This window comes from Salarias fasciatus, chromosome 16 (assembly GCF_902148845.1).
Source record: "Salarias fasciatus chromosome 16, fSalaFa1.1, whole genome shotgun sequence".
In the NCBI taxonomy this organism is placed as follows: Eukaryota; Metazoa; Chordata; class Actinopteri; order Blenniiformes; family Blenniidae; genus Salarias; species Salarias fasciatus.
Window position 1 is genome coordinate 16,732,141 of NC_043760.1, and position 26,604 is coordinate 16,758,744.

At 41.8% G+C, this 26,604-nt stretch overlaps 1 protein-coding gene across 1 annotated transcript; it reads left to right on the forward strand.

Moving 5' to 3' along the window:
- The first annotated feature begins 836 nt into the window (after positions 1–836).
- Positions 837–26,604, forward strand: wnt6b (wingless-type MMTV integration site family, member 6b). The gene is made up of 4 exons (XM_030112043.1): positions 837–1,004; positions 13,900–14,120; positions 24,504–24,808; positions 26,138–26,604. Exons 1-4 carry the CDS (start codon positions 925–927, stop codon positions 26,597–26,599), a joined length of 1,068 nt encoding a protein of 355 aa, XP_029967903.1. The 5' UTR covers positions 837–924; the 3' UTR covers positions 26,600–26,604.

The following is a 26,604-nucleotide window of genomic DNA, read 5'->3' on the forward strand; positions in this document are numbered from 1 at the left end:
TGTCTGTGCGCGCGTCGTGCGCACACGTGGTGTGTGCGTGGGTGCGTGCGGGTCTGTGTGTTTGTGTGTTTACCCCGTCTCTGCTCTCTCAGCCGGGTGCTCCTAAAACTAATTGCAGTTTCTTTCTCTCCGGCTCCCTGAGTGACAGCGAGGATTTCGCTTCGCCCGGAGCGACGTCACACTGAGGTGGAAAAAGACGGCCGCATTTTTTCTCCCTTTATCATCCAAAGAAAACACATTGACAGGCTGTGTAGTAGAGAGAGAGAGAGACAGAGAGAGAGAGAGAGACGCCTCTACCTGCAACCGGTGGGCACCGACGATTACTTCTCCCTCCTCACCCGCGCGTCACCGCGGAGCGCGCGCGTCAAAACAATAAACCGCCGCACCAAAGAGGCTATTTTTATCTGCTGTTAACGCACCATTTTTTTTTTTCCTTTATCGTAATGATTTCACTCCCCCTGATTTTGAAATATCCAAAGGGACTGTGAGACTCCGCGAACCCCTCTCCGCCGGACCTCTTCCGTGCGTTATTCAGCAGCCACCCCAGACCGTCCCTGCCCGTGGCTGCGCTCACTTGACGCACCGCTCTCATTCCTCCCCCAGACCGCTTTTGAAAGCGTGTAATGTGCCGCGACAGATAGAGCGGGACGACAATGAAGAGGTTAACCACACCTTTGAAAGCGGACATCACTTCAGTAGCCTCCTGACCAACTTTGTTGCGCATTAAGATGCGCCCGGCAGAAGAGGAGTTGGATTTTTTGCGCTCTCGCTGACTGACAGTTTCCAGAGAACTTTTACTGATTTGGTGCCGTCAGAAAACAAGGACCTCCTATGTATTTAAGAAGTAATCAAACCCAGTGTTGGCCGATCTCGTCACTTTAAACTTTGCTGGGGGAATCTCCTTGAGGATTTGCAGCTTTCAACATGACTGTTCGTCTGTCGCGGATCCAGCTGGCCCTGTTCTTCATCTTGCTCTGTCCGGTCAATATCATCGGACTCTGGTGGTAAGTATTTACCACGTGTTTTATACTTCCTAATCGCTCTCTCTTTTTACTTTCTTTTTTTTTCTTCAAAATATTTAAACCTGGTGTGTTTCATTTGGCGTGGCTTTAAAGTGTAACAGACATTTGCTTTTTTTTTTACTTAAACACCCTCACTCACTGCTGGAGGGAATTTTGACAGATTATAATCCACAAATAAGTGATCGTCTTAATTAAACGTGCTTCACAATGAAATCAATGCAGTGTAAAAAAAAAAAAATGGGGAACTGGAGTGAATCACACTGACATAATGTTTACGCATCTTTTTCAAAATGAAACATAAATATTAAAAGTCACATTTATCTTAGTTTTGTACATTAACACCTAAGAATGAAAAGATTGAATTTAAAGCAATTTGAAAGAAGTGCATTTTTCTGCAAAGTGATTAAACTAAAGTTTGTTTTTTTTTCAAATAAACTAATACCTATGCATCCAAGGATTTTTTTAAGTTGAGATGGGTCGATTTAGGTTGCATCTTTTATAATGATGTGCTTTGCAGACATTCACAGACACAAGAGATAAATAGAGGTGAGAGAGGTGTGTGCTGCTGGTCATTGCCTGCAGAAATACACTGAGGAGAGAGGACAGGGAGAGTGATAGAGGTGGTGTGTTGATTGTGTGTGTGTGTGTGTGTGTGTGTGTGTGTGTGTGTGTGTGTGTGTGTGTGTGTGTGTGTGGAGAGAGTTCAGAGTGAGGAATGTCAGGTGGCCCTCTAGGCGCAGTAGATATGTCATCATAAAACAATCCATATAGGCTCAGCTCCACAAGGTGTGTGACAGTCAAACAGACAGACAGACACACAGCCAGGTCCTGCAGATCTGCTGATAACATATTTTCTGTCCGTGTGGGTCTGTTTGACTGTTGTCCTCTGCAGTGTTTTATCAGAAAACATGCAACACTTCTTTCTCCATCTGGCTCCGTCCATCACACACACACCAACACTTTGCACACACTTTTGCTGGGTTTGAAAGTGAAGCCTTGTGATATTGGGTTTTTTTTTTCTCAGTTGAATCCTCCCACTGTTCATTCACAGCCTCGTCAAGGTCATTGTGGGATGCAGTGTCATAGAGGCTAAAACTGACCTTGCATGACTGGCAGATGGATTTTCTCAACATTTTTCTGCCAGTTAATATACATTTGTGATAAATGCAGGTGTCCTCAAAGGAAAATATCGCTGCAAATGACTATTGTTGGGGTTTGCCTTTATCAAAAGAGTTTATTTCGTATGAATTTAGTTGTAAGGACCTCTCCTACAGCGTTAACTCTGTCTGCTGATTGAAATAATGTCTGTTGTGACAGGAAGAGGAAAGCAGGGACATGGGTTCATGTGCTGGAGGAGATAACTATATTAAAAATGCAGACCATAAAACTGGCGTGACCATTAAATCAGCCTATCGTGTAAGTTTGTTTATAAAAGCAAAAATCTAACAACTCAGCCTCGAGGCTGTCATTCATTTTAAGTATTAAGCAAGTACTTGATCCCATCTTAAAAATGTTTCCAACAATAATTCTGAAACACAAAAGCTGCTTTACTGCAGTTGTTGAGAAGTTAAATCACTTCTTTGTAAAACTGTTTGACCAAAAGCATTTTAATGGAAGCCAAGTCTGTGTGCTGCATGACAGGATTCTGATATTTACAGCACAAAATCCAAAATGTGTCCAGAGGTCCCAGGAAGGTGTTGGCATAACTTCAGAGTGTTGTGCAAAGCTTCCCAAACCCGACTCAACAGAAACAAAGTTGCGTGCGTGTGTTTTCCGAAGAAGATCTCTTAGCAATGCAGGACTAAAACAATTCTTTAAATTAATTAGTATTACTATTATTATTACTAATATACACACAAGACTGACAATTCTGGCCCCCCCAGTAAAATCCACTGCCCAATGCTTATTTTGAACAGAGCTGTAGCAGATTTAGGAAATCAACACTGAGAAATCAGCAACTTCCTTTTTATCCCCGCTGACATACAGTGTCGTCTTCTGTCACTCATTCACTTGTTTCCCAGCTCACTTACACACTCGCTCTCACAAGCATATCTCGTAGTGCATACTCAGACACACAGACGCGCACGCACACACGCACACACACACACACACACACACACACACACACACACACGTGCAGAGTGAGATCGCGCGGCGTGGCTACGATGAAGCCACACCTGTGGGTCGCTCTCCGTTCGGCCAGGACAATGATTCTCTCTGTTGACAGATGCTGGACATACCATAGTGCGTCTCTCTTTCTCCGTCTCACACTCGCTCCTTTTGAATGTCTCTATCTCTGTGGGTCTTCTGAAGGAAAATGCCTGTCGCGTAGATAGGTTGTCGCTGAAGGAGAAGCGAGGGCTTGCAATGGGAGACTCAGGGTGAGAGAGATGAAATGCTGGGAGATAGCTGTCCTTTCAGAGCCTCTGCTGATTAAAGCTCTCTAATCATTTGGCCCGAGAGCAGAGACGGACTCAGAGGAGTGAGGAATGTCTTTGCTCTCTTATACTAGTTTTGACTGTGTTGCTTAGCAGAGCCAACTTTGCTGCTGTGTGTGTGTGTGTGTGTGTGTGTGCTGGTGTGCGTCTGTCGCTGTTCTGGTTTGGCGGACGGCCCACCTGGAGTGTGCCACTGGGCCACAGGTGCGCACATGTGTGTTTTAAACCTCTCCCTCTCCGTCTCTCCTGCATGTGTTTATGCGTGTGCGTCAATCCAGACATGCCTCCAACCAGCAGATCCTGCCTAATCTGTTTAACGTGCACTCAAAGATGCACAAATGCTCTTATTCAGTCGCACAGTTATGGGAAGACACAGGCACGCACGTTCGCACGCATGCACAGTCAGAACTTCCATCATCACCAGAGGAGAGTTTCATTGTAGCAGATCTTATCTTGTCCACTCCGGTCCGCGTCTGCAAAGCTAAATGTCTAATCAGGACCAGGGAGATGGGTACAGATAAAGATTAAATGACGATGTGGGTTTGGCATCATGCACTGCAACAAAAAAAAAACAAAAAAAAACTGACATTAAATTGTTTATGTGCGTGTGTATGAGTATGTACCAAGTGGTTCGAGTATGTTTGCACTTTTCAGTCTGCACGCAACACACATCAATGCTCACATGTGCATTCCAGCATCAAAATACATGGCAGAGCAAAATGGTAAAATATGTCTATCATCACGAAAGAGAGAAGGGAGGCGCAAAGTGGTTCAAAAGTCTCAGTGGAGGAGGCCAGTTTGTAGCCATAACATCTAGTTTCAGTGTTCTGTTTTGATTAGGGGTGTTTTGGAAATAAAAAAAACACAACTATCTGAGCTGGGTTAAGCTTTTAAGTTAGTTTTTGATATTTCTCATGGGTAAGAATAGGGTAGATGAACAAAAATCTCAGAATTACAAAAAACACAATGGTGCAGCATGGTAATTGCACATGGTTCGGGTTAGGGTTAGTTGAGAAAGTTATAAAACTAAAATGTTCACAACTTCATCCCCAAATACTTTCCTCTTGTCTACACAGAAAGACTGAAGGTGCAACATAACATCTGAGTGCAGGATGGACCAATGCTGTTTAACTTCCCACACTTTATGGCTAATGTTATTAACATTTTTGTTTCATTGAGAAAGTGAAGTTGGCAGATAAGTGACTGGGTTCAAGGCTTTCCTGGTAAGTGCCTAATGACAGTGTTCTCTGAAAGACAACGCCAAGTAACACACCACACAAGTAGGGGCAATGTGGTGTCAATTATATATTAGAGTTAATTATACATATGACGTTATGGTTAAGTCCTGGTGTGGCTCACTGGCAAGAAAAAAAGCTGAGATTTGCTGAATTCAAATCTGGACAAATCAAAAAAGATACCTCTGAAGAAGTAGAACAGACGTGAAAAACTTGGGCATGTCGTTCAGTAGTTGTCTTCACTGCAATGAGATGTTTCAGCAAATCACAAACTGGACAGAGTGTGGGAAGTCTGGGAACCATCCATCTTCTTCACCACTTCATCCAACTGAGGGCCTGACTTACTGAGATCCTGGATGAAGTGTGCTGAATTGCTTGCATGCATTTTTAAGATGATCAATTAATAATACCTTGAGTGACAAGGTTCAAACAGGAGAGCTCAGGTGGGGGTTTTGTTTGTATTATTGCTTGAGTTCACACCACCATCGAGTTATTGCATAGAGCACAGAACATGCGTAAGGAGAAAATGAAATGTGATATGTAAACTGAATTTAAGCCAAAAAAAAGAGTCAATAAACAAATTAAGTAAAGCTAAACACAATGAAACCCATTGTCCACAAAATAAAAGTCACAGGGAGCAAGAAATAAGAGCAGCAGCTTATTTGCTCCACCTTTTCTGTAAAAAAGAACAATAAAAACATTGTCAGACACTATAAATCATATTGGTTGTAGTAAATTAGTCAATTAGCATAAACTTCTGTTAATGTTTGATGGCGTCTGGTTTGGAGTATTGTTATTAAATGGACAGTTTGCATTATACTGCATGTCTGGCGGACAAGATGATCAGTGCATCCTGTTATGTAACACAATCCAGTCTAGTTTTGGGAACCACTGGTTTAAGGGTAAATTTTCCAAATTAAGGGATTAAATCAAATATTATTTTAAGAAGACGAGCACCTAACCTGTATTTTTTTAGCAATATTCAAATAGATCATAATTAAAAAAAATATGGCAAAGCAACGAATGTTTTCACCCAGATAGGCGGTGTTTAAAGACATCTATCACCACCGTCCTCCTCCGGTCAGAGAATACATTGTTGTGTGTGTGAGATAAAGTGTAGCTCATTAAAACAAGTATGTCATTTAGGGAGTCCGTGCAAATTGACTCATTGTGTTGTTTCTCTATCAGGATTTGTCATCTGGAAAAAGACAAAAGCGACTCACAGCGTCCATCAGTCACGCTTGTGGGACAAGTGAACGCAGCTTTTATATCAGTTTACCAGCTCTGTTTTCCATCTTTTATGATCCCCGCTGAGCTCATCCCTGCACCTTTTTAACCCCTCCTCTGTATCTGAATATGTCCATGTTTCCTGACTCTGATTTGCATCACTTGGCTGCCGGTGCTGCTGGGCGCGCCACTGTTGTGAAAACAGAACAAATGTTTTTCTCATGTGAAATTGGTTTGGTGGTGTTGGTTTCCTGCTGGTCACACTTAATTTGCTACTGCCTAAACCGAGCGGATTGCAAATAATGAGTGCTGAAGCTTTTGTTGTTGTGACAAATTGTGACACAGGACTTGTGCGCGTTGCTGTTTGAGAGCCGAGAAATGACACGCGTTTTGATTTTTTATCACATTTTCATTATTCCTCTCTCACACTGCTTATATCTTTGTGTCTTATCCCGTCTGCATCTTATCTTACCCGGAATGAATCCTGGCTGTCTTTTCCATCTAGTCTCTCTAAATGACTTTTCTTGACCCGTTTTGCCTTTTCCCTTTCACTCTGGCACCCCAGACTAGCGCTTGTCGTGACTGTCTTCATCTCCAGCATACTTGAGGGATTAAGGAGGGATGAAATTCACTCATTCGTGGGTGGAGTGAAAAAAAAAAGAAAAAAGAAAAAGAAGGGCTCTGTACAGTACAGCTCAATGTCTACCGTGCTGTGAGATCTTTAATGAAACCTGAGGTCTTTCTGAGCAACACTGTTTAATCTCTTTCTGACCCGACTCCTGGCCTGGAAAACACTGAATATGGCATCTTTGCTGCAATTTCTAAATTTGAAACCCAGTTCTTAACAAAACCGAACAAACAACAACAACAATAAGATGCAATTAAAAAAAATTGCTTTTTAAGGCTAAAATGTGACCTTCTAAAATAATTTAATTAAAATAGTGTTGCTTGGATTGGCTTGATATTTCTATGTAACAAGGATAAATTACTGTAGAATGAGTAGGTTCAGACTTTGAATGACCAGATGATTTCCTCCGGATTTTGATCCTTGATCTGGTTTTATCTCCAACCGCTTCAGTCCTCTTGAGTCTTATCTCAGTGAAGAGCTGTTCATGAGAGACAGCATTTCATCAAATCTCCTGATGCGATCGGCGACTGAACATCCGACGCGGTGTTTTGCAGGGAGTTATCTCTTCAGGATTTGTATCACAAGCGATAAGCTGCACAACAGTGGCACTTTACATGAAGGAAATCTGATAACTGCCTCATTTGAAGGTTCTTCTTTTAAAGGCATATGGGCCTTTTTTTGGGGGGGGAGTGTATTAGGAAAGAGCTTGCCTGTGTTTGCAAATTATTTGAAAAAAAAAAAAAAGTGTAGTACCAGCCTTTTCCAATATTGTCAGTTTAAAGGTGCATTAAGGAGTTTTACAACCTTAAAAATACTTATTTTCCACCATAAATATATTACACATTTTTAATGATGTGTACAATGTGCCCTGACATATTCATTACAAGTACCTCTAACAGCGCTAAATTGTCACTTGAAAGTTGCAGTGCCGGTCCGGCACCTGAATTTTTTTCGGGGAGAATTTGAAAGGAATGACGTAATGCGCGCTCCGGCTGGTTAAGTTTCGTTTTGTCTGCCATTACTCCGCCAGATGCTTAGTGAGCAACAACTGAGCAGGATCTTCCAGAAAGTAAGAAAAGACTGGCTGCTAGCACTGCCACAACTCCAGCACAGACTCCACCAGGTAAAAGAAACTTACATTTTACTTGAGCGCTACAAAAAGAGCGAGGAAGGAGTTCCCCTCTTCCGTGCACGCAAGCCACAGGGACGAGTTTTTCACTAAGCTGCATTACGCCCAAGGCCTGCAGGGGGCGCTGTTTCGCATAAAACGTGCAAACTCCTTAATGCACCTTTAAAGCAATACTTCAACATTTTGGCAAATTGGCCCATTTAGCGCAACTCCTTAGTCATTTCGAACAGCATACTTATTGTTTTTGTGAGGGCGAGCTATTGTTTATTCAGAGGTGAGTCGGGGAAGGCTTTCGGGACGGACACAATGGAAGTGGATGATATTTTTGTTCCCCCTCGTCAAACTCATCAAATACAAAATCCAACAACCCCAAAACACTTTGGTGGACACGTTATAATCCGCACATTCACTACGCTGTGGAACACCAACAAATAATATTGTAGCGTTACGACACTGAAGCAAATACTGGGAACTACTTTTTCTTTTGAAATCACTACGCCCAGACGCCATGTTTAGTAAGTAGTTCTGTCTTAGCAATCTTCGCATAAACAACTCAATCTGGTAATTTTCCATTAATATTTCACAGCGTAGTGAATGTGCGGATTAAAACGTGTCCACCAAAGTGTTTTGCGGGTTGTTGGATTGTGTATTTGATGAGTTTGACGAGGGGGAACAAAAATACCGTTCACTTCCATTGTGTCCGTCCCGAAAACCTTCCCCGACTCGCCTCTGCATAAACAACAGCTCGCCCTCACAAAAAAAGTAAGTATGCTGTTCCAAATGACTAAGGAATTGTGATAAATGGGCCAATTTGCCAAAATGTTGAAGTATCGCTTTAAGTGTTCAGCTGTTTTCTCATTAGGGCTGTCCGGTATGCCTTATTGAGCATGCCATAATCATAATGAAAGACGCATATTGATCTCCAGCAGCTGTCAAAAAGGTGACGGCAGCAATGTAAGGATGTAGCGTAGAAAGTATCATGAGGGAGAGCGTTACATCTGGGGGCAGGCAATGTTCGAGACTGGGACTGCAGGCTGCTTTCAGTCAGAAAGCAGTCCTGGAGTCTCATTTGAATTTAAACAAGTGACTATATTTAAGTACTTACGTAGTGTAATATATTATATATTATTGCTACGGCACATAGTTTATGATGCAAAGGAAACCATTTGGAAATTGTGTGTTATCTTTAACGTTCACTCCACAAAAAGTTAATGCTCTTCTATTATGTGTTTACCAAGCAAAAAAAAAAAAAGAAAAAAAGAGTTGTTTCATATAAATACTACGAATCACTAATTATCCATCATCCTACGTGTTTTTCAAAAAGGATTATGTTTCTTGTTATGGTAATAAAAAAACTAAGCAGTTCCTTAAGTATCTCATGCAGTCTTCTGTAAACTGTAGACTTTGTATTTATTTATGTAAGTTTGTATTTATGTATATATCCAAGAATTTACCTTAATTACATTAATAAAGTATTTCTATTCTATTCTAAAATAGGTGTTATTGTAGTGTCAGTACTGTGTGAGTCACTCTAATAACTGATTAGGTTTCCAAGCTTTATTTCATAAGTTTTGTTTGTCTCCATTACAGTAAATTTCACTTTTGAAAATTTGTGTTTCAGTGAAATTAATAAAAGTTTCACTCTTAACCTTTAATTTTTAATTTTTTTTTTCTTTTTGCATCATGACTCCTCTTAATGGGAAAATGTATCTGTCTGTCCCGGATTTTTCCCCCCTGCTGCTGTCGTACTTGTCGTACCTATAGAGGAGGTCCACCCCACAGATATTTACCCTGAAGCTACTGTGACCCACATAACTTCTCAAAATGGAATATCTTCGACATTATCAAGTCCATTTATCATTGGTCTGCCTTCCTTTGAACTGATGCTGCGCTCTGTTTGGAGCCGGCTGTTCCTCGCAGATTTAATGTTTAGTTCTCCAAACAAGGGCAAGAATGCTGGGCACCTAACTTGACGCTGATCCTATCATCCAATTATTGCACCCCATTTTTGGGTATATTTCCAGCAGTGTGCTTTTCCACCTGAGTTCACCCCACTTCCAACATTCCCACTCTTCTCATCATGCCCAATTGCAAAACATCTGAGGCAGGCCAGCATGCACAGCAGTCTCTACTTGAAATTTGGAGATGGATTTATCCTTTTTTTGCCACAGGGTATTGTTTTCACTAACTTGCACAGTTTAGCAGCTTAGACACCTGCCTCGACTGTTTAAACTTGCAGAATCCGTGTGTCTTCAGTCAAGCAGATGTCAGCTGTGAAATCAGACATGTTTTCAAGCTGTTTGCTTTTTGTATCGCTCTCTCCTGTTTCAAGTATCCCCGTCGCTACTATTGCGCAGCTGGTCGGGCTGAGGACGCTACAGATAAAGCCAATTAAATTGTATGGCTGTAAGAACAGAGCAGATAACAGCATGGGAGTGTGTTGAGCTGTAACGAAAGAGAGGATGCTGCACTGATAAAAAAGTCCCAAATATACACAAACGATTCATTTGTTCAAACTTACCGAACAGAAAGCAAAAGAGTTGCAATATTTGTCTTTAGCGTGAGCTAATTACTAAATTACCCCAAATACTTTAAACACAATAATGGCAAAGGATTCTCTTAAAAAAGACAATTGTGCAAGATTACTGTTTACAATTCTTTTATTTGTTTTGTACATCTTTAACTCAATTACTACCTAGAACATTTCTCTATAAACACTTTAACTCCATAGTGAGAGCACGATAGTGAGAAGATCTCAGGTTTCTGTGTCTTTCTGTGCAGAGTTTGCACATTCTCCCTGCGTATGCATAAGCTTTGTCCAGGTACTCCTCCAAAAAAGTGCATTTGAGGTTAACTGGTGACTCTGAATTGCCCTCAGGTGTAATTATGAGTGTGTGTGTCACTGGACTAGTGAAATGTTTCCTGCCTTCACCAATAGTCAAGCGATGTGAGATAAAGTTAAACTAAACATGCCTCAATTTCCAATAAAGAGTGACACCATGTTGGCACGTAAAGTTCACTGAATTTATATGTAAAATTATAATGTGGTCTTCTGTGCAAAACATCTGTTAATTAACTGAAAATCCCTTGATTTACAATTAAAATTGTAATTGTTATTCTTACTAATTCATTTTGAAAAGAAAAACCTGTCAGCAAAAACAAAAAGTAGGTTTTGCTCAATCAAAGAGGGTGTTTGGCTCTCAAGTGACCCTCAGCTGAAGCAGATATCTCATCATTGCTCCTGGTTTATGATCTAAACATTCAAAACTAAGGAGTGTGTAAGTCTGTGCCTTTAAATGGGACTTTTTATTGCTCTATAAATCCGAATAAAGCCTAATGACCATGTAAAAAGCCTGAAAACTTCATTCAGAATTAAGTTTAAATCTGAATAGACCGGCGGGTTTATTCTACTTTGGAAGCGGATTTATATGCTAATGAGGGACGACAGTATTCCGGTCGTTCTGCTCCTTCGTGATGATGCAATTTTCCAAGATGGCAGCCCGCAGTCCTCCTAAATCGTATAAAGACGATTTATTTAACGGCAGTCTTAGAAGAATTGCATATAAGGAAACGAACGGACTGACGGGCGCTTAACAACGCGGACATTTTCAAAGCTGTAGCATCAAAGTTTATTGCAAAAGAAAGACTAGAAAAACGCTGTTTTCTTCCGGGAGACGTTAGTAGGTCATGGCCGCTCCCTGTCCAATCAGAACGCTTCACAGTCCCCGGCGTGAAAGAGGATTTACTTCATCGTTTTTCCCATATAAACACGACGCTCATGAACATAGTTCTGAATTACTTAATTCAGAATAAATCATTTCATAATTAAAAGCACCATATAACCACACTCATCACAAAGTAAACTGCATCCACTGTCATTTTTACTGACCCTGATAGCCTCTTAAATAACATCCCTGAAGTCAGCGGTGATAGACGGCAGGCTTGCTACAAAATTCAGTGCTTAAGCTAAAATTCTTCTGTCAGATACAATGTTTCTTTATCTCTTCCCAACCCAGTCTGTGGTAAAGGAGATCATAAGGTGGCAAACCTCTCTAACCGTACTGTTTATGTCTCTCAGGACAGCTGACTCTCCCTTTCTCCGAGAGTGACACCAGAATATTCTTTATTTCACAACACTACACCTCCATTATAAAAAAAATAGGCACACACACACACACACACGCACACACACAGAGGCACAAGTGTACCGTTTTTTCTTTCTCGCACTCGCACCCTTAAAAACAGAAATGCAGACAGCACAGACGTACTTTTTTTCTGCAAGGACATTCATATTGCTCTCTCTCTTTCTCTCTCTCTCTCTCTCTCTCTCTCTCTCTCTGTCTGTCTTGCTCTCTCTAACACACACTCCCTGATGTCAGTGGGTAGATAATAAGTGGTTTTTGAGAGGGAGTGTGTGTTGCTAAGTAATGTACCTACTAATCAACACCTACAGGCAGGCTGTATGATCTAATTATCTGTGTGGCCACCACCACACACACACACACACACACACACACACACACACACACACACACACACACTGTATACACAGAACACCTGTATTGAAAGTACTGTGTTGTTTCCATAGCAGTGTTTTCGATACACTCACAATAATCATAGAAGGAATGCAACAGTGGGTGTCCCGACGGTGTGCTTGCAGATGTGTGTGTGTGTCCCAATTCACATGTGCGGGAAGATAATTTTTTTTTTTCTACAGTAGTTGGGTTCTCACAGCTCACTGGGTCTCATTGCTGCTCATGCAGGATTATAGACATTTACTTTTCCTCTTACAAGAGTTAATAACTGTAATCCACAGCAGCTACCACTGTCGTACGTTTAAGTTCTTGTAGGACAGTATTGAGGTATTTTGCCTCTAGACCTGTCTCTCCATGATGTGACTGGCAGAGGTTAAGGCAGTGTGTCCAATGCCGGTGCTTTAATCTGTCAACATGTAAGCTCGTCATTTAAATGGTTTTATTAGTAAAGGGGGGGAAAAAAGAAAAAGACTAAATGCAGAGACTGAACACGCTTGTCTTTGAAGGTGTGAGGTCCTGCGATCGTCTCGCCGTGTATCAGACAGCCAGGAGAAGGGATCAGCGAGAGTGTTTGCTTTGCTTCTCCAAACAAACTCTCGAGGCAGTTGAATGATATCAGGAGGTGCGGTTAGCAGGGACAAGGCTGACTGAGAACCTGTGAGATAGCCGCTTTCTCACCCTTGGTTTCTTGTCTCGCGCTCTCTTTTTTTCTTTTTTTTGGGGGGAGAAGATATAGATCATATCTTTTGAAACTCAGAGATGAAAAAAATGAAAACAAAACAAGAAAAACAGGAAAATGTGATGTTTCATTCACACCATGAGTGGGTGATAGGAAAGGAAAAGAATGGAAATAAAGTCATGTCATGAGGTTTGTTAGGCCACTGCAGATGCTGGATACACTTCCAAGTAGTACAACCAAGCCCCATTTTCCCATTAAGAGTTAGAATAAACTATTTATCTTTATTATATACACTCATCTGTCAAAGCTATCAAGGAGGTCCCTGGTTGTATTCATCAAATGCTGGATTTATGTATTTATCTTTTAAATATTTGGACTACATGAATCAAGCCTGATTTACTTTACTACACATTTGAACTGTGATTTATCTCCACTTCTGCAAGATAATACATGTACTTTCATTTAGATGGATTTAATGTGGGAGGTTGATTTGCGAGCAATCTGTGGTTTTAAGTCCCTAACTGCTACACGTTCTCCAGAAAAGCTGTATCAACTGGAAATCTAGTAAGTCTGCCTTCTGGTTAACCAAAGTCAACTCAAATGGCATTAAAATCAACTGCAAATGGCATTTCTGCTCGGCGACCTCCAACTATATAGCCGACAACTTTGTGAAGACCACACAGTTCTTCCAAATGCGGTCCAGCAGCAAGACACAGTCTTGAAAATCTGATGTCAGAGCTGAGATGCGGCTGGGAAACCGTTCCGTGTTGTCTCCCCCCCTTGCCGATCCAAGAGGCACAGTGTCACGGCGGCTGCGATGCGGTGGGTAGAACTGGCAGGCAGCGGAGCAAAAAAAAAGAAAAACATTTTACTCGTTGGTGTGGAGCCGCCGATGATTGCAGCACTGTTGTTTTAAGTAAACAGGTATTCCTCTGAGAAAATAACTTCTGATGTTGTGCCGTGTCGCTTGGAGTTTGTCCTCTAACGTTCTTTGAAACTTTTGCAGGGCAGTGGGGAGTCCGCTGGTCATGGACCCCAACAGCATCTGCAGGAAGGCAAAGCGTCTGGCGGGAAAGCAAGCGGAGCTGTGCCAGACGCAGCCGGAGATCGTCAGCGAGGTGGCCAAAGGAGCCAGGCTGGGCGTCAGGGAGTGTCAGTACCAGTTCAGGTACCGCCGATGGAACTGCACCAGCCACAACAAATACTTTGGCAAAATTCTACAGCAAGGTAAGAGAGGGGGACCTGGATATGTTCACCATTACAAAAACAACAAAGCCCTTTTTCTCAGTGATTCATTTTAGGGGAGAGATGAATCAGTTAATTTCAGAGTTATATACTGTAGGGTAGTTGCAGGAAGATTCTCTGTAATCAGGAAGGTTGAGCTTCTACAAGATTCAAGACATATTGATAAAAAGATAAAACAGTATCAAAATAATTTAAAGAAACAGCTGAAAACACGCAGAGCAGTAGTTAAACTCTTGCAATAAATGTAATAAATCACAGACTTAAGTTAATTGGACTTGCAGCCAAACATTTTTCACGTTGCCATTAGGTGCACTAAGTTAGTCTGGATGTTTTCAAAAAAGTTGTTCCGTTACTCAGGTCTTTAGTTTAGAACATTTATTCACAACACTGGTTCGCCTGAAGACACAACAGAGAGCTGGCAAATCACATTCTGGACTCACATAACACGATTTGGTCGACTGCACCTTAAACCTCTGTAACTGATGTTACTTTTCCCAAAGAAACCAAAGTGTGCGTATCACTGCGGTTTCTGCCACATTTGGTAGCACGCTGGATCTTTCTGTGTCTGGATGAGTGACTTCATGCGACGTCACTGCAGCGTATATGAGTTATTGTGTTTGACATACAGCTCTAGTGACCCTAAAGGTTGCTGGGTGGCCCTCTTTCCCTTCCTTTGGAGCCTTCAGGTTATGCTACTCTGACCACTGACTGGGCCGAACTTCATTTGGACTGGACAGGCTTAAGAGAGGAATTGATCAGGAGGAGTGTTCTTTCCAGCATGTCAAATCCTGCCTTTAATACAGTTAGAGATGTTATCCGAAGATTGTCTTTTTTTATATATATATATATGAAGGTATCAAATAACTAAATGAGGCTTTAGCATTAATTAAAAGGTCTTTAGTCATAGTACTTGGACAAATAGAAAAAAAAAATACATACAACACTAAAGACAATAAATTATTTTGAACATGAATTGCTTTGGAACGGCACACCGGGTCTTTATGTCAACTTGAGTTCAGAACCTGCCTGGCAGCGCGGCAGTGGACAAGGGCAGCTGTTGTATTTCAGGGTAGACATATTCACACTTGACTGATTCGCCTCTTCATCAGATTGGGCACGCTTGAACTGATCAGCTAAGATTGCCTTTTTGTCTGAACATCTCCCGTAAGACCTAACATCTACCTCCGGCCCTTTGAAGTCTGTAATATAACTGACGTGGGGTCACCGCCGGGTCCTCTGCAATTACTGTGTTTGGTTCTTCTCTCGTGTGATTATATTCATAGAGAAAAGCTTGTCTTTGCCTCGGCTGGTAACACGGGGCACTTTTATGTGTGTTTAGTTAACAAACAAGGAACATTTACTATCAGTCTGCTAAATATGTTATTATCTTTCGGCAAGATGATCATTCTAAGGTTTTATTCCTACTTGTCATTAAGATCACATAACTTCTCATTCATATTTAATTGGTAAACTACATTACACTTATCAGTTATACAGGCAATCAGTCCAGCTGGCAAAGATCTTCATGAAAGCTGTTTTTCCTTACCCCCAAAATAAAAGGTCAGGGTTTGATTTAATTATCATGAAATGGCAATTTCATCACTGTCACTTTAGGTAAGGAGTACATGTAAAACAGCAATTGCATACATTTTAATGCATCCAATATATTTAATTATTTACAAAATAGTTGCATAACTTCTGTTCATTCCGATACAATGTGAGGTGGTGGGCGATCAGCTTTTATCCAAGTAGGCTTTTATACTGTGCATGAGTTATAAATTTGGGAAGTCATAAAGGTCAGAGTGCATGGCAAGCTGCAGACGTAGCAAATTCGTCACAGCACCATTGTTAGTGTTATTCTGACAGAGGAAGAAAACAGGGTAGATTAAGAAAGAGAGAGCAGGCGAAGGCAAGAATCCACCAGTAGAAGACGGATGAGCTATTAATCATAAATACCTGCCTGTCTATCAGTGAGGCCAAACTGCTCCTCTGTTTGAAGCCTTTGTCCTCAATTACCTTAATAGCTGTTTATTATAGACTTGTTCCATTAAATGTTGAAATATAAGTGCCTTTTGTCTTTATTCTCTCTAAGTGGTTTACTTAACCTCGCTGACCTTTCTTTAGTGATCGTGTTCATCTGCACTAAAAGCAATTGTGGCGATAGCACATGTTTCTATCTGCAGAGAAATGACATGATGTGAAACGAAAAAAAAAGTTTTGCACTCTCTGTAACACTGTTGTGTGTGTTTGAGTGTTGCCGCTCTGCACCGTGCAACACTTTGACTACAGTAAACGGTTACAGCCGTTCCAGTTAAGACAACAAAATTTATTGAACTGTTAATACAACCAAGAGCTGTCACTGCCATGAAGCAGAAAATTTTAAATGCGCTCCCATGAATTCTATTACATTATTGAAGTTCATATACCTTTTACACAATTTTTAATTTTTTTTTTATTTTCAATTTGTATTATTTTTCTAAGGCCCTGCTCAAAGCTTGCTGAACTGCACAGTCATGCAAACAGATCTCACACCGAGGTTGTGTGTTTTGGGATCAACTAAGAATAATACCTTGAGTGAAATCACACACAAACAGAAGTATTCAAATGATAGCTTTACATGCATTATACCTGTTTATACAGGAATAATCTGCTGGAAATGGTATAGTTTTAATGTTCTCTCACTGTGTTGTCACTGAATAAAGCGCCGAGCCTTCACAAGCACAACGATGTGGAGTTGGATGTATTGATGGAGAAAGTTCTCAAACATTGTGGATCATAAAGCAATCTGAATTTGGCAAAAGAAAAAAAAAAAAACATTTCAATATGGGAAATGATCATTGTGAGACAGATCACAGAAAATTTCTTATGAAGTTTCCAAACTGAGGAAGACCCTCACCACAACAACACCAGCATTTGGTGAAGGCTGAGTCGCTCTGCACCCCCTGACTCAAAAGCAAAGTGCAGTGCTAGTAATTTGTGAGGGAATGGAGAAAAGCGGAGAAACTGTTGCTGTGATGAAGCAAACAAACAAATTTGTGCTCCCCAAACTGTGCTCCCCAGTCAAATCCTGAGGAACAAATTCATTGATGTTTCTGGAACAGCAGCTATAGATAGTTGGATGGTGCACTTACGTGGAGGATGGAGTCTGCCAAGGATTCAAGCACATAATCCCAAAACTTCCAGAGCTGCTGCAGCAAAGGAGCACCGACACCGCTCCATAGACAAGGTGACAAGACGATCCGATCACCTGAACATAGACAGAGCCCCCTTAGAGCCGCTGGCCCGCAGCGCCAGGTGATGGCAATGACTAATCAGGCACAGGTGACCGACATCAGGACAGGCAACAACAATCAGACATGAGGAGGGAAGCCGCAGAGACGAAAACGAAAGGAAAGACCAGTTTGTGTTCTTATATGCTCTATTGAGGGGAGACTCAGCTCAGACCTGCCCCATTATGTAGGCAACGCTGGCAATTTGTTGATATAACTCTGAAATGTTGCAAGGCTCTTGATGCACTTCAAAAAAATTCTGTACAAATACGGTAGAAACTACCGTGGTAATATGAAGGAATTTGTAGTTATTTTTTCTCTTAAAGCAATGCATTGTGGGTACAAAATTCTTGGCAGATATCCAGGATATTTCTCCATTTCAGAAAGCTTCAAACAGCCAGCAACTAGCGATCTCTATCTTTCACATATGAACCAATACGGTACCCATACCTTGTGATCCGGAGAAAGCCTTTGTGGAAGCTTCGACGCTTGATTCCAAAAACGGTTTATTCCTGAAGACCTCAATGACACAGTGCTTGTGAAACATCCCTTCTGGTCAATATAGCTAAGTGCAGTCGAGACTTATCATTTATTTGGGATTTGACTCACCATGCACATTCCTGTTCATCTACACTCCATGGTTGTTAGAAAAGCACAACAATTACTCCCCGTTTTGACATTTTTCTGTTTACCGGTTTTTGTTTCCAATAAAGAAAATTGATTAAAAAAACATCATAATTTGAAATGCAGTACTAACCTGAGAGCTTCAGATGTTGAGGACACAGTATTTAAATGGAAGCTAAATAATTTGCATATTATGTTAAAGAAAAACCCAAAACACCGGTCTACTTCCTGCTGCTGAGGGTCTGTAGCCGTATCACCGACGAAAGGCATGGAGGAGGATTACGGAGCAACGTCGCCACACTGAATGTGGTTTAGTCATTAGCGCTCTCTCCTCACACTTTCAGTCTTTGTACTAACCTATGATGGCTCGTCTCGCCCCCTTCCCTATCTGTTTAGTCTCCTTTCTGTCTCCCTGCTACCAGATAATTGCTCATGCTTGCATGTCCTCATCCCGCGACTGCGGCGGTGCAATGATTGACGCTCTTGCCTCACAGCAAGAAGGTCCTGAGTTCAAATATGTAATATTTCTGTGTGGAGTTGGCATGTTCTTCCTGTGTGTGCGTGGGTTCCCGGGGACTGGGAAAGACCCCACCCTCAACCTGGCAAGGGTAGACCCCAAGTAATTGGGATTGGCTCTGGTAACTCAAATGGTTCAGAATATGAATGAATTACAAATACATTTCAATATATTACATAGAATGTTGTTACTGGGATGATAGTTACAATACTGTGGTTATAGCTGTAATAACAATCACAACATTTTATCGGCACTGTTTTTTAATTTTACAGTAAGCTTACAATATATTACAGTGTCATGCATCATTCCTTGTAATGTATTTTAGCCCTTTTTACAATGAACAATACCAGATGCTTCAACTCATCAGCTGCACAGACATTAATACACCGATACACCCTACTGCACATGTTTACTTTTTGACTTTCATCAAACCAGCAGAGGAGAAAGACAGTTTGAAGATATCGGGTGTGGAGATGTGTGAGGTGAGGAAAAGTCTGCATCCTTGTATGAAAAAGAGTTTTTCGCTGATTTCACAACATTACTGAGCCGCTGCCATTTTTTTATCGCCAGAAGTGCGCGGGTGAACAGACGTGTTGACACATGGACATATTTTTGCTTTTTGAATTGAATAGTTTTCTCCTCTGGACATGAACTTTTGTCTTGCTCTCTGATATGGGACAAGGTCAAATTTCTGCCTTCTTGTCATTACCTGGTAGTTATCCTATTTTCCCTGATCTCCACAGTCTTTAAATAACACACGAACCCTGAAGCAGGTGGTGGTAATCACACCAGGAAAAGCCATGATTGTGTTTGTGTGTGTGTGTGTGTGTGTGTGTGTGTGTGTGTGTGTGTGTGTGTGTGTGTGTGTGTGTGTGTCCTGTGGAGTAAGCACGGACTCTTGCTCTGGGCTGTGCAGTGGTTTCAGTCGGTCATCAATCATCGACTTTTCTCATTTATGATCATAACAAGTAGACACAGATACACAGACAAAAGTTGCCGTGTTTACATGATTGTTTTCAATTTGATTTGACTGGAAAACTTTAGTCATGATGAGTAAAGTAATTGAGTCACTTGCTTTTGCAACGCAAGTATTCCTTTGAATTTGATTATGCAGTGTTGCATCATTTCAAGAACTAGACAAGCCACTACAGCAATATCACGATAGATTCCACTTTCTTAGACCTTATTTCAAGGGCTTTCAAACTTTTCACCAATCTTACTCAAACAAAATGCGCATACAGCTTTCAGTTGTATAGTTTTCATGTTCTTCCTGTGTGGCTTTTCTCTAGCGTCATCCCACAATTCAAAAACATTCATTCCCAGTTAATTTGGTAACATAAGTAATTCATCTGGAAATCATACTGCTGCACTCAAAAGCAATGGAAATATAACAGGTCTGGAATCAAATCATTTCCAAAGATGCATAGGGGATAATAGCAGGTAACTCAAATAGGCGTGATTATTGATTTTCTCAGAATTCACATATTGTCTGTGTGCCGTTACAAGTGAAGTGTTTTCGTTCCCTCGGCTGTCATCCTTTACATGTTCTGGTGTTTCACATATACTATAAGTCTAATCAGGACTAAATCCTGAAATGTCTATGAGGCGCATGAAAGCATGAAAGCATGAAAGCGGATGAGACCACTGCCTTCTGGACTTCCCCTCAGGGAGTGTGCATTTTTTTATGGCTGCTTTTGGTTGTCTTTTAAAATCTTGTGTGAACTGGGAACTCTGTAGTAGCAAATCTGATTCTTTTAAGCAATGTTCTCATGTGGAGTTTTCTGTATGAGATCAAAGGTGAAAAACAATAGGACAGTTTGCGCTCTGGTCCTGGTTGATATACGTCTGAGACATCACCATGTATTGTTCTGCATCCAGATTGCAATCGCTTTTCCACTAAACCATGCCACAGTTTGTATGACGCAAGATAAAATCCATTTGAAAAGTGAGGTCTCGGTCCCGACTGCATGCGCTGCACATTGTGTTTCCAGTGTTCAGGTTTAGTCTTAGTAGTGTGAAGACATCCCAGTTTGCTTCAGTATGCACAGTCTTTGTTGTGCATTTGCAGGAATTATACATATGACCTGCAGATCCGAAAAATTAGGGCTCATGGAGGTTAAAAAGGGAAGTATAAAAGGAAAAAAGAAGACGGTATCAAAAATCTGATGATTTGAGGCACCCAGTTTCACATTTTCCTTGCAGACATGAATTCCAAACAAATTCCCTGCCACGGTGAGTGTCTGGGCCTGTCAACGTCTGCTTCTAATTCCAAAAGGTCCTTCTGCAGGATTTAACACATATTCTTTTAATCACTTTTCGACCTTTACACAATAACATGAGCAGGATTAGATGTGTTGGAGCTGTGATTAAGCCAGACAAGAAAAAGTTGGGGGAAAAAAAATCCAATCTGGTTTTCTTGCAAATAAGTGCTTTTATAATCAGAAAGCTTTCTGAGCTTGCAGTATGAGATCTAGAGGGCTTTATACTAAGTTAAATCTATCAAAATATGGATATACTGTGATGTTTGTGTCTGAAACAAAGTGTTAGAAATATAAAGAACTAATCAAGAGGGGGACCTGTCTGTGTATCTGTGTTCAACAGGTATTTGGAGTAAAGATGAGAATCATGATGTGTGGAATTAATAGTCATGAAGACAAAAAAGCACAATTGTATGTCTTATGTTGAGGGGCATACTTGAAAAAATGTGCACAAAGAGTTTTCAAAGCAGTGCAGGATGAGCCTTCCAGAATGAAGCCTGAACCACATTTCCCCCAGACTCCACCCAGCCTCAACCTCTTGTTACGCATTGAAAGGCATTACTATCAGTGATAAAAATCAATTCTCCTGCCAGTTACATGCACTTAAGTTTTGCTCTAAATATTACTCCATGAATTCATTTAACGTCTACTACACTTACAATAAAAATCATCTGAAAAATGTATGTACTTAAATAATTTTAAAGCTCAACCCTTCACTTATGTGTTTGTTTTTACCATGATCAAGCGCTCAGTGCTGCCCCCCAGGAAAAGCCCATCCCAAAGTGTGTACAATCTTGTGGCACGATATTTCAAAGTCAGAGTTCAAAAACTAGTCGCAAAGCAACATAAACCATGAGGTTAAGTTTTTTAATTTTTTAAAATCCAACAGAAGATCTCCATAGAAAATTTAGAGCCTGCTCATGTGCAAAAGGTCTTTATATTAAATGCTCATGGCAATAAAAAAAAAAACACACATTGCATGCATGTGCGCGCACACACACGCAGACACACACATGCAGACACACGCGCGCGCGCACACACACACACACACACACACACACACACACACACACACACACACACACACACACACACACACACACACACACGCACAGTCTTGTATTTCTATCCTTGTGGGGACCGTCCATTGACTCCCATTCATGTCTAGCCCCTAACCCTGACCCTTACCCTAACCCTAACCTACACCACAACAAAGCCTAACCCTAAAGAAATGTTTTTGCACTTTTACTTTTTTCAGTAACAACAACATGGTCAAGAAAACACTGTTTCTCCTACTTAGGACCGGAAAAAGGTCCCCACAAGGCACGTCGTTCCACGTTTTGCTATCCTTGTGGGGACATTTGGCCCTGACAAGGATAGAAATACAAGAACGCTCACACACACACACACACACACACACACACACACACACACACACACTTCCAGTGGAAACATCTCTGGGTGTCAGGGTTTACAGCTGGTATTGATATCAAGGCGTACTGGGGTGTGCAGGTTTTGTCGCACGCCACCCATTCTGTGTGTGTGTGTGTGTGTGTGTGTGTGTGTGTGTGTGTGTGTGTGCGTTCTTGTATTTCTATCCTTGTTGGGGCCAAATGTCCCCACAAGGATAGCAAAACGTGGAACGACGTGCCTTGTGGGGACCTTTTTCCGGTCCTAAGTAGGAAAAACAGTGTTTTCTTGACCATGTTGTTGTTACTGAAAAAAGTAAAAGTGCAAAAACATTTCTTTAGGGTTAGGCTTTGTTGTGGTGGGGGTTAGGATTAGGGTAAGGGTCAGGGTTAGGGGCTAGACATGAATGGGAGTCAATGGACGGTCCCCACAAGGATAGAAATACAAGACTGCGCGTGTGTGTGTGTGTGTGTGTGTGTGTGTGTGTTGCCATTCCTAATGAATCCCATTCACTGAATCATGCGATACGCAGTTGGCAGTGTTGTCGGCGGGGACTGCACGCTCATTGCCTTCCAGTTCTTAGAAGTGAAAGTCCTTTGCTGAGTCTCCTCACACCACACAACAAGACTGAATATTCCCAAATTGTCTTATTTTGTTCACTTCAGGATATTTGATTTTGTCTTATATGATTTTTGTGATTTTTTTTTTATTGTAGCTTACTAAATGCCATGCTCATCATGTTCTCCGTCTGTTGGACACTTTCTCACTATTTTTCATCAACCACAGACGTGTTGATAACAAACAAAATTCTCCTATATTATAACAACATTCGTAAGATAACAGTGAGTAACGCCAACAGTTTCACAAGTTGTTTTATATTAGAAACACATTACAACAAAGGATTGTTTCTGAACAAAGTTATTTATTGTTGAATGTGGTAAGATCTAAAAAAAGATTTCTTAAACAGTTAATGGCAGTGGTTGGATGATAAAATGTGTTTTTATCAGAAAGAAGTTGGTTTTGTGATGCATGAATATTCAGACAAGAAGAAAATGTTATCTGGAGCATGTTTACTTAAGCTGCCTGATGAGACAAGCATTTCATTAAACCATCCTGGTATATTGTTTTGTACAGAGAAACAGATATTTTTCAGAGTGAAAGCTGTAACATTTGGCTAAAGACTGCTGTCGTGGGGCATCGGTTTCCATTTTTATGTTTTGAATTGGACTGTCTTGTTTTGTTATTGTTCTTGAAAGTTCCACTCAAAACCAATCAATTGAAGACAGAGCTTTTGGCAAATATATGAAACATGATTTTTCTTTTTTCAACTGTGATCCAGTTTCTCAAATGACTGAGGACGTACATGATGTTTTTTCTAAAGCAGTTTTCTCCAAATTCAGGCTATTCTTACATACATCCTCGTTTCATGCTGAATGAATGACAATAGCCGACATAACTCGGGATTTGTTGATCTGAGAGGCAGGAATGATGCCGATGTCACCGGTAGGGCACCCGATCAATTTGCAGTTGTGGCTGGACATGCCTTTAGCCAGGAGTGTTAAGCTCTGCACCCAAAATAAACCAGCAGCTGTGCTGTGTGTGATTGTGTGAGTGTGTGAAAGAGTGGGCTTGAGAGAGAAATAGCGATTCCTTCAGCACCACAAATCCAGTGGCGCTGGAGCCTGTAGTAATGGAACAGGACTGAAACGTATCCTTTCATCCTGCTCCATGGAGCCCTGATACTGACAGACTGGATGCGAAGTCAGACGTCTGCTTGGACAGGCGGATGGGAGCCAGTTTGTTTTGGTAGCTAACCAGTTGGACTCCATGCTTTTCTTTTTGATTGACCTGCTTTTGACTGTGGATGAGTTGAAGAAGATGTGATAAAGATGTGTCTGTAATATATGAAAAAAGAAGAAAAATCATATATGTGTGTGTGTGTGTGTGTGTGTGTGTGCGTGCGTGTGTGTGTACTTTGGATTTGTTTCCAGGTTTGTCTGTTAAACGTATCCATCCGTCAAACTTCTGTCTGGCTTTGTCCAATTACGGGCCGGAGCCAGTTCAAACTGGCTTTGGGTGAAAGACAGGGTGCACCGTGAGCGGAGAGACAGTCAGTCACATTTACACCTACAGACAGTTTAGAGACACCAATCAACCGAAAACACATCGGTTTGAAACGTGGGGAAAAAATAGACAACAATATGAGAACAACATGCAAACTCCACATAGAAAGTGCTAACTTCTACAGAATCTTCAAGCCTGTTTTTTTCTTTATATATCACCACAGATATCCGGGAGACGGCGTTCGTCTATGCCATCACGGCCGCCGGCGTGACGCACGCTGTGACCCAGGCCTGCAGCATGGGAGACCTCCTGCAGTGCGGCTGTGAGGCCACGAGGAACAGGGCGCCCCCGAGGCCGCCCTCATCCACCGCCTCCGGAGACGGGGTCAAGTGGGAGTGGGGGGGCTGCGGAGACGACGTGGAGTTTGGTTATGAAAAATCAAAACAGTTTATGGATGCCAAGAGGAGAAGAGGCAAGAGCGACATCAGGACACTCATTGACCTGCACAATAATGAGGCCGGGAGGCTGGTAAGGAAGATTCCCAGTATTTACCTTTTGAACCATTAGAGTTTGACATCAGTGCAACTTTTTAGAGGAATGGTTTTGCAGCTGCTGCTGTGCTTCACTCAGATCCGATGTTTCTCTACATTCAAACGAGCTGCAGAAGGTGTTGCTTGTCCTTTGGAATGTTCCTTCATTCCACTGACAAGCGAAAAGAGAAAGACATCGCCTGCAGTCATATTTGTGTAGTGCCGTAAGCTGATATTCTTACAAGAATCAGGTTTCTGAAACAAAAAAACAAGAGCGTGCCACACATTTTGTTTCTGCGCCTCGGAGGCAGGTAGCTTCTAACATTTCCACAGCCCCTTGTAGAAGTTTAAAGTTCCTCTTGTACGAACACAGTGAGTTATGGCCGCGGTGGTTCAACGCGCAACTGAAAGGCTTCAGATTAGGTTGCAACTTTTTAGCTTGCTATGTCGTTTCCTAATGCACGCTGGTAAATCTTTGGGTCACGTTTAGTTTTTTGTTGTTGTACTGTGTGGGCTCACTGTGGACTTGCAGAAATGTTGCACAATCACCGCTCAGAGTTACAAAGTTCACTTTTGCTGGGGTTAAAGGCAGGTAGACAGGAAGAGAGGAGGGTTTTGGGACGTAGTCCAATTGTAGCATTAGGGAACAAAACCGACTGAATGGAAGAAACCTGCACACAGGTTCCCAGACCTTCACAAGTACGTGTGCTCATGAAACGTCTGCTTGTGTGCATGCATGCGTGCATGCTTGTATACACATTTTTGTGTGTCTAAATAGGCAGGTGTGCATACGTGTGTGTGTGTGTACCTGTGTGTGTGTGTGTGTGTGTGTGTGTGTGTGTGTGTGTGTGTGTGTGTGTGTGTGTGTGTGTGTGTGTGTGATGGGTTAATTATGTGCAGTATAAGTGAATGATCTGTTGTCAAGGCTTGTTAGACGTAGGAAGGCCAGAGGCAACATGGATGGAAAGGGGGGTTGGGGAGTTAAATTCCTTCTGAATAGCGTCTGCTTTTATCTTACCTATCTATCAGTGTGTGTTTGTGCGTGTGTGTGTGTGTGTGTGTGTGTGTGTGTGTGTGCGTGCCTGGTTTGTCTGTGATATATCATGAAAACGCAATAATAAATTCTTCTTTAGTGAACTTGTCATTTGTCAGAAGAGTTCAGCTTCACTTCAGGGCACAAAGTTTAAAGTTCTTTGTCCTTTTTTGTGTGTTTGATCCGGATTATGTTTTTCTTCTTCTTTTTTTTTTTTTTTAACCTGCCTGCCCTCTTTCACCTCTCTTTCTCCTCCACCACCCACCACCCCTCCACCCTCTCCCCCTCTGACAGGCGGTGAAGCTCTACATGAGGACTGAGTGCAAGTGCCACGGACTGTCGGGCTCCTGCACATTGCGCACGTGCTGGAAAAAGATGCCGCACTTCCGTGAGGTGGGCGACCGGCTGCTCGAGCGATTTAACGGCGCCTCCAAGGTGATGGGCGGCAACGACGGAAAGACTCTGATCCCCGTGGGCCAGAACATAAAGCCGCCCGACAAGCAGGACCTCATCTACTCGGACGAATCTCCCGATTTCTGCCTCGCCAATCGGAAAACGGGTTCACTGGGAACCAGGGGCCGCATGTGCAACAGCACGGCCATGGACATCAGCGGCTGTGACTTGCTGTGCTGCGAGCGAGGCTACCGGGAGGAGACGGTGGTGTTTGAGGAGAACTGCTTATGTCGTTTCCACTGGTGTTGTGTCGTCCAGTGCAAGAAGTGCTTGGTCCGAAAAGAGTTGAGTCTCTGTCACTGATGAAC

Bases quoted from the DNA above. Each gene is read 5' to 3' on its own strand.
- wnt6b (XM_030112043.1), top strand. From the start codon at position 925: ATGACTGTTCGTCTGTCGCGGATCCAGCTGGCCCTGTTCTTCATCTTG. The intron at 14,121-24,503 runs GTAAGAGAGGGG...ATATCACCACAG, and splicing joins TGGCAAAATTCTACAGCAAG to ATATCCGGGAGACGGCGTTC. The intron at 24,809-26,137 runs GTAAGGAAGATT...CCCCTCTGACAG, and splicing joins ATAATGAGGCCGGGAGGCTG to GCGGTGAAGCTCTACATGAG.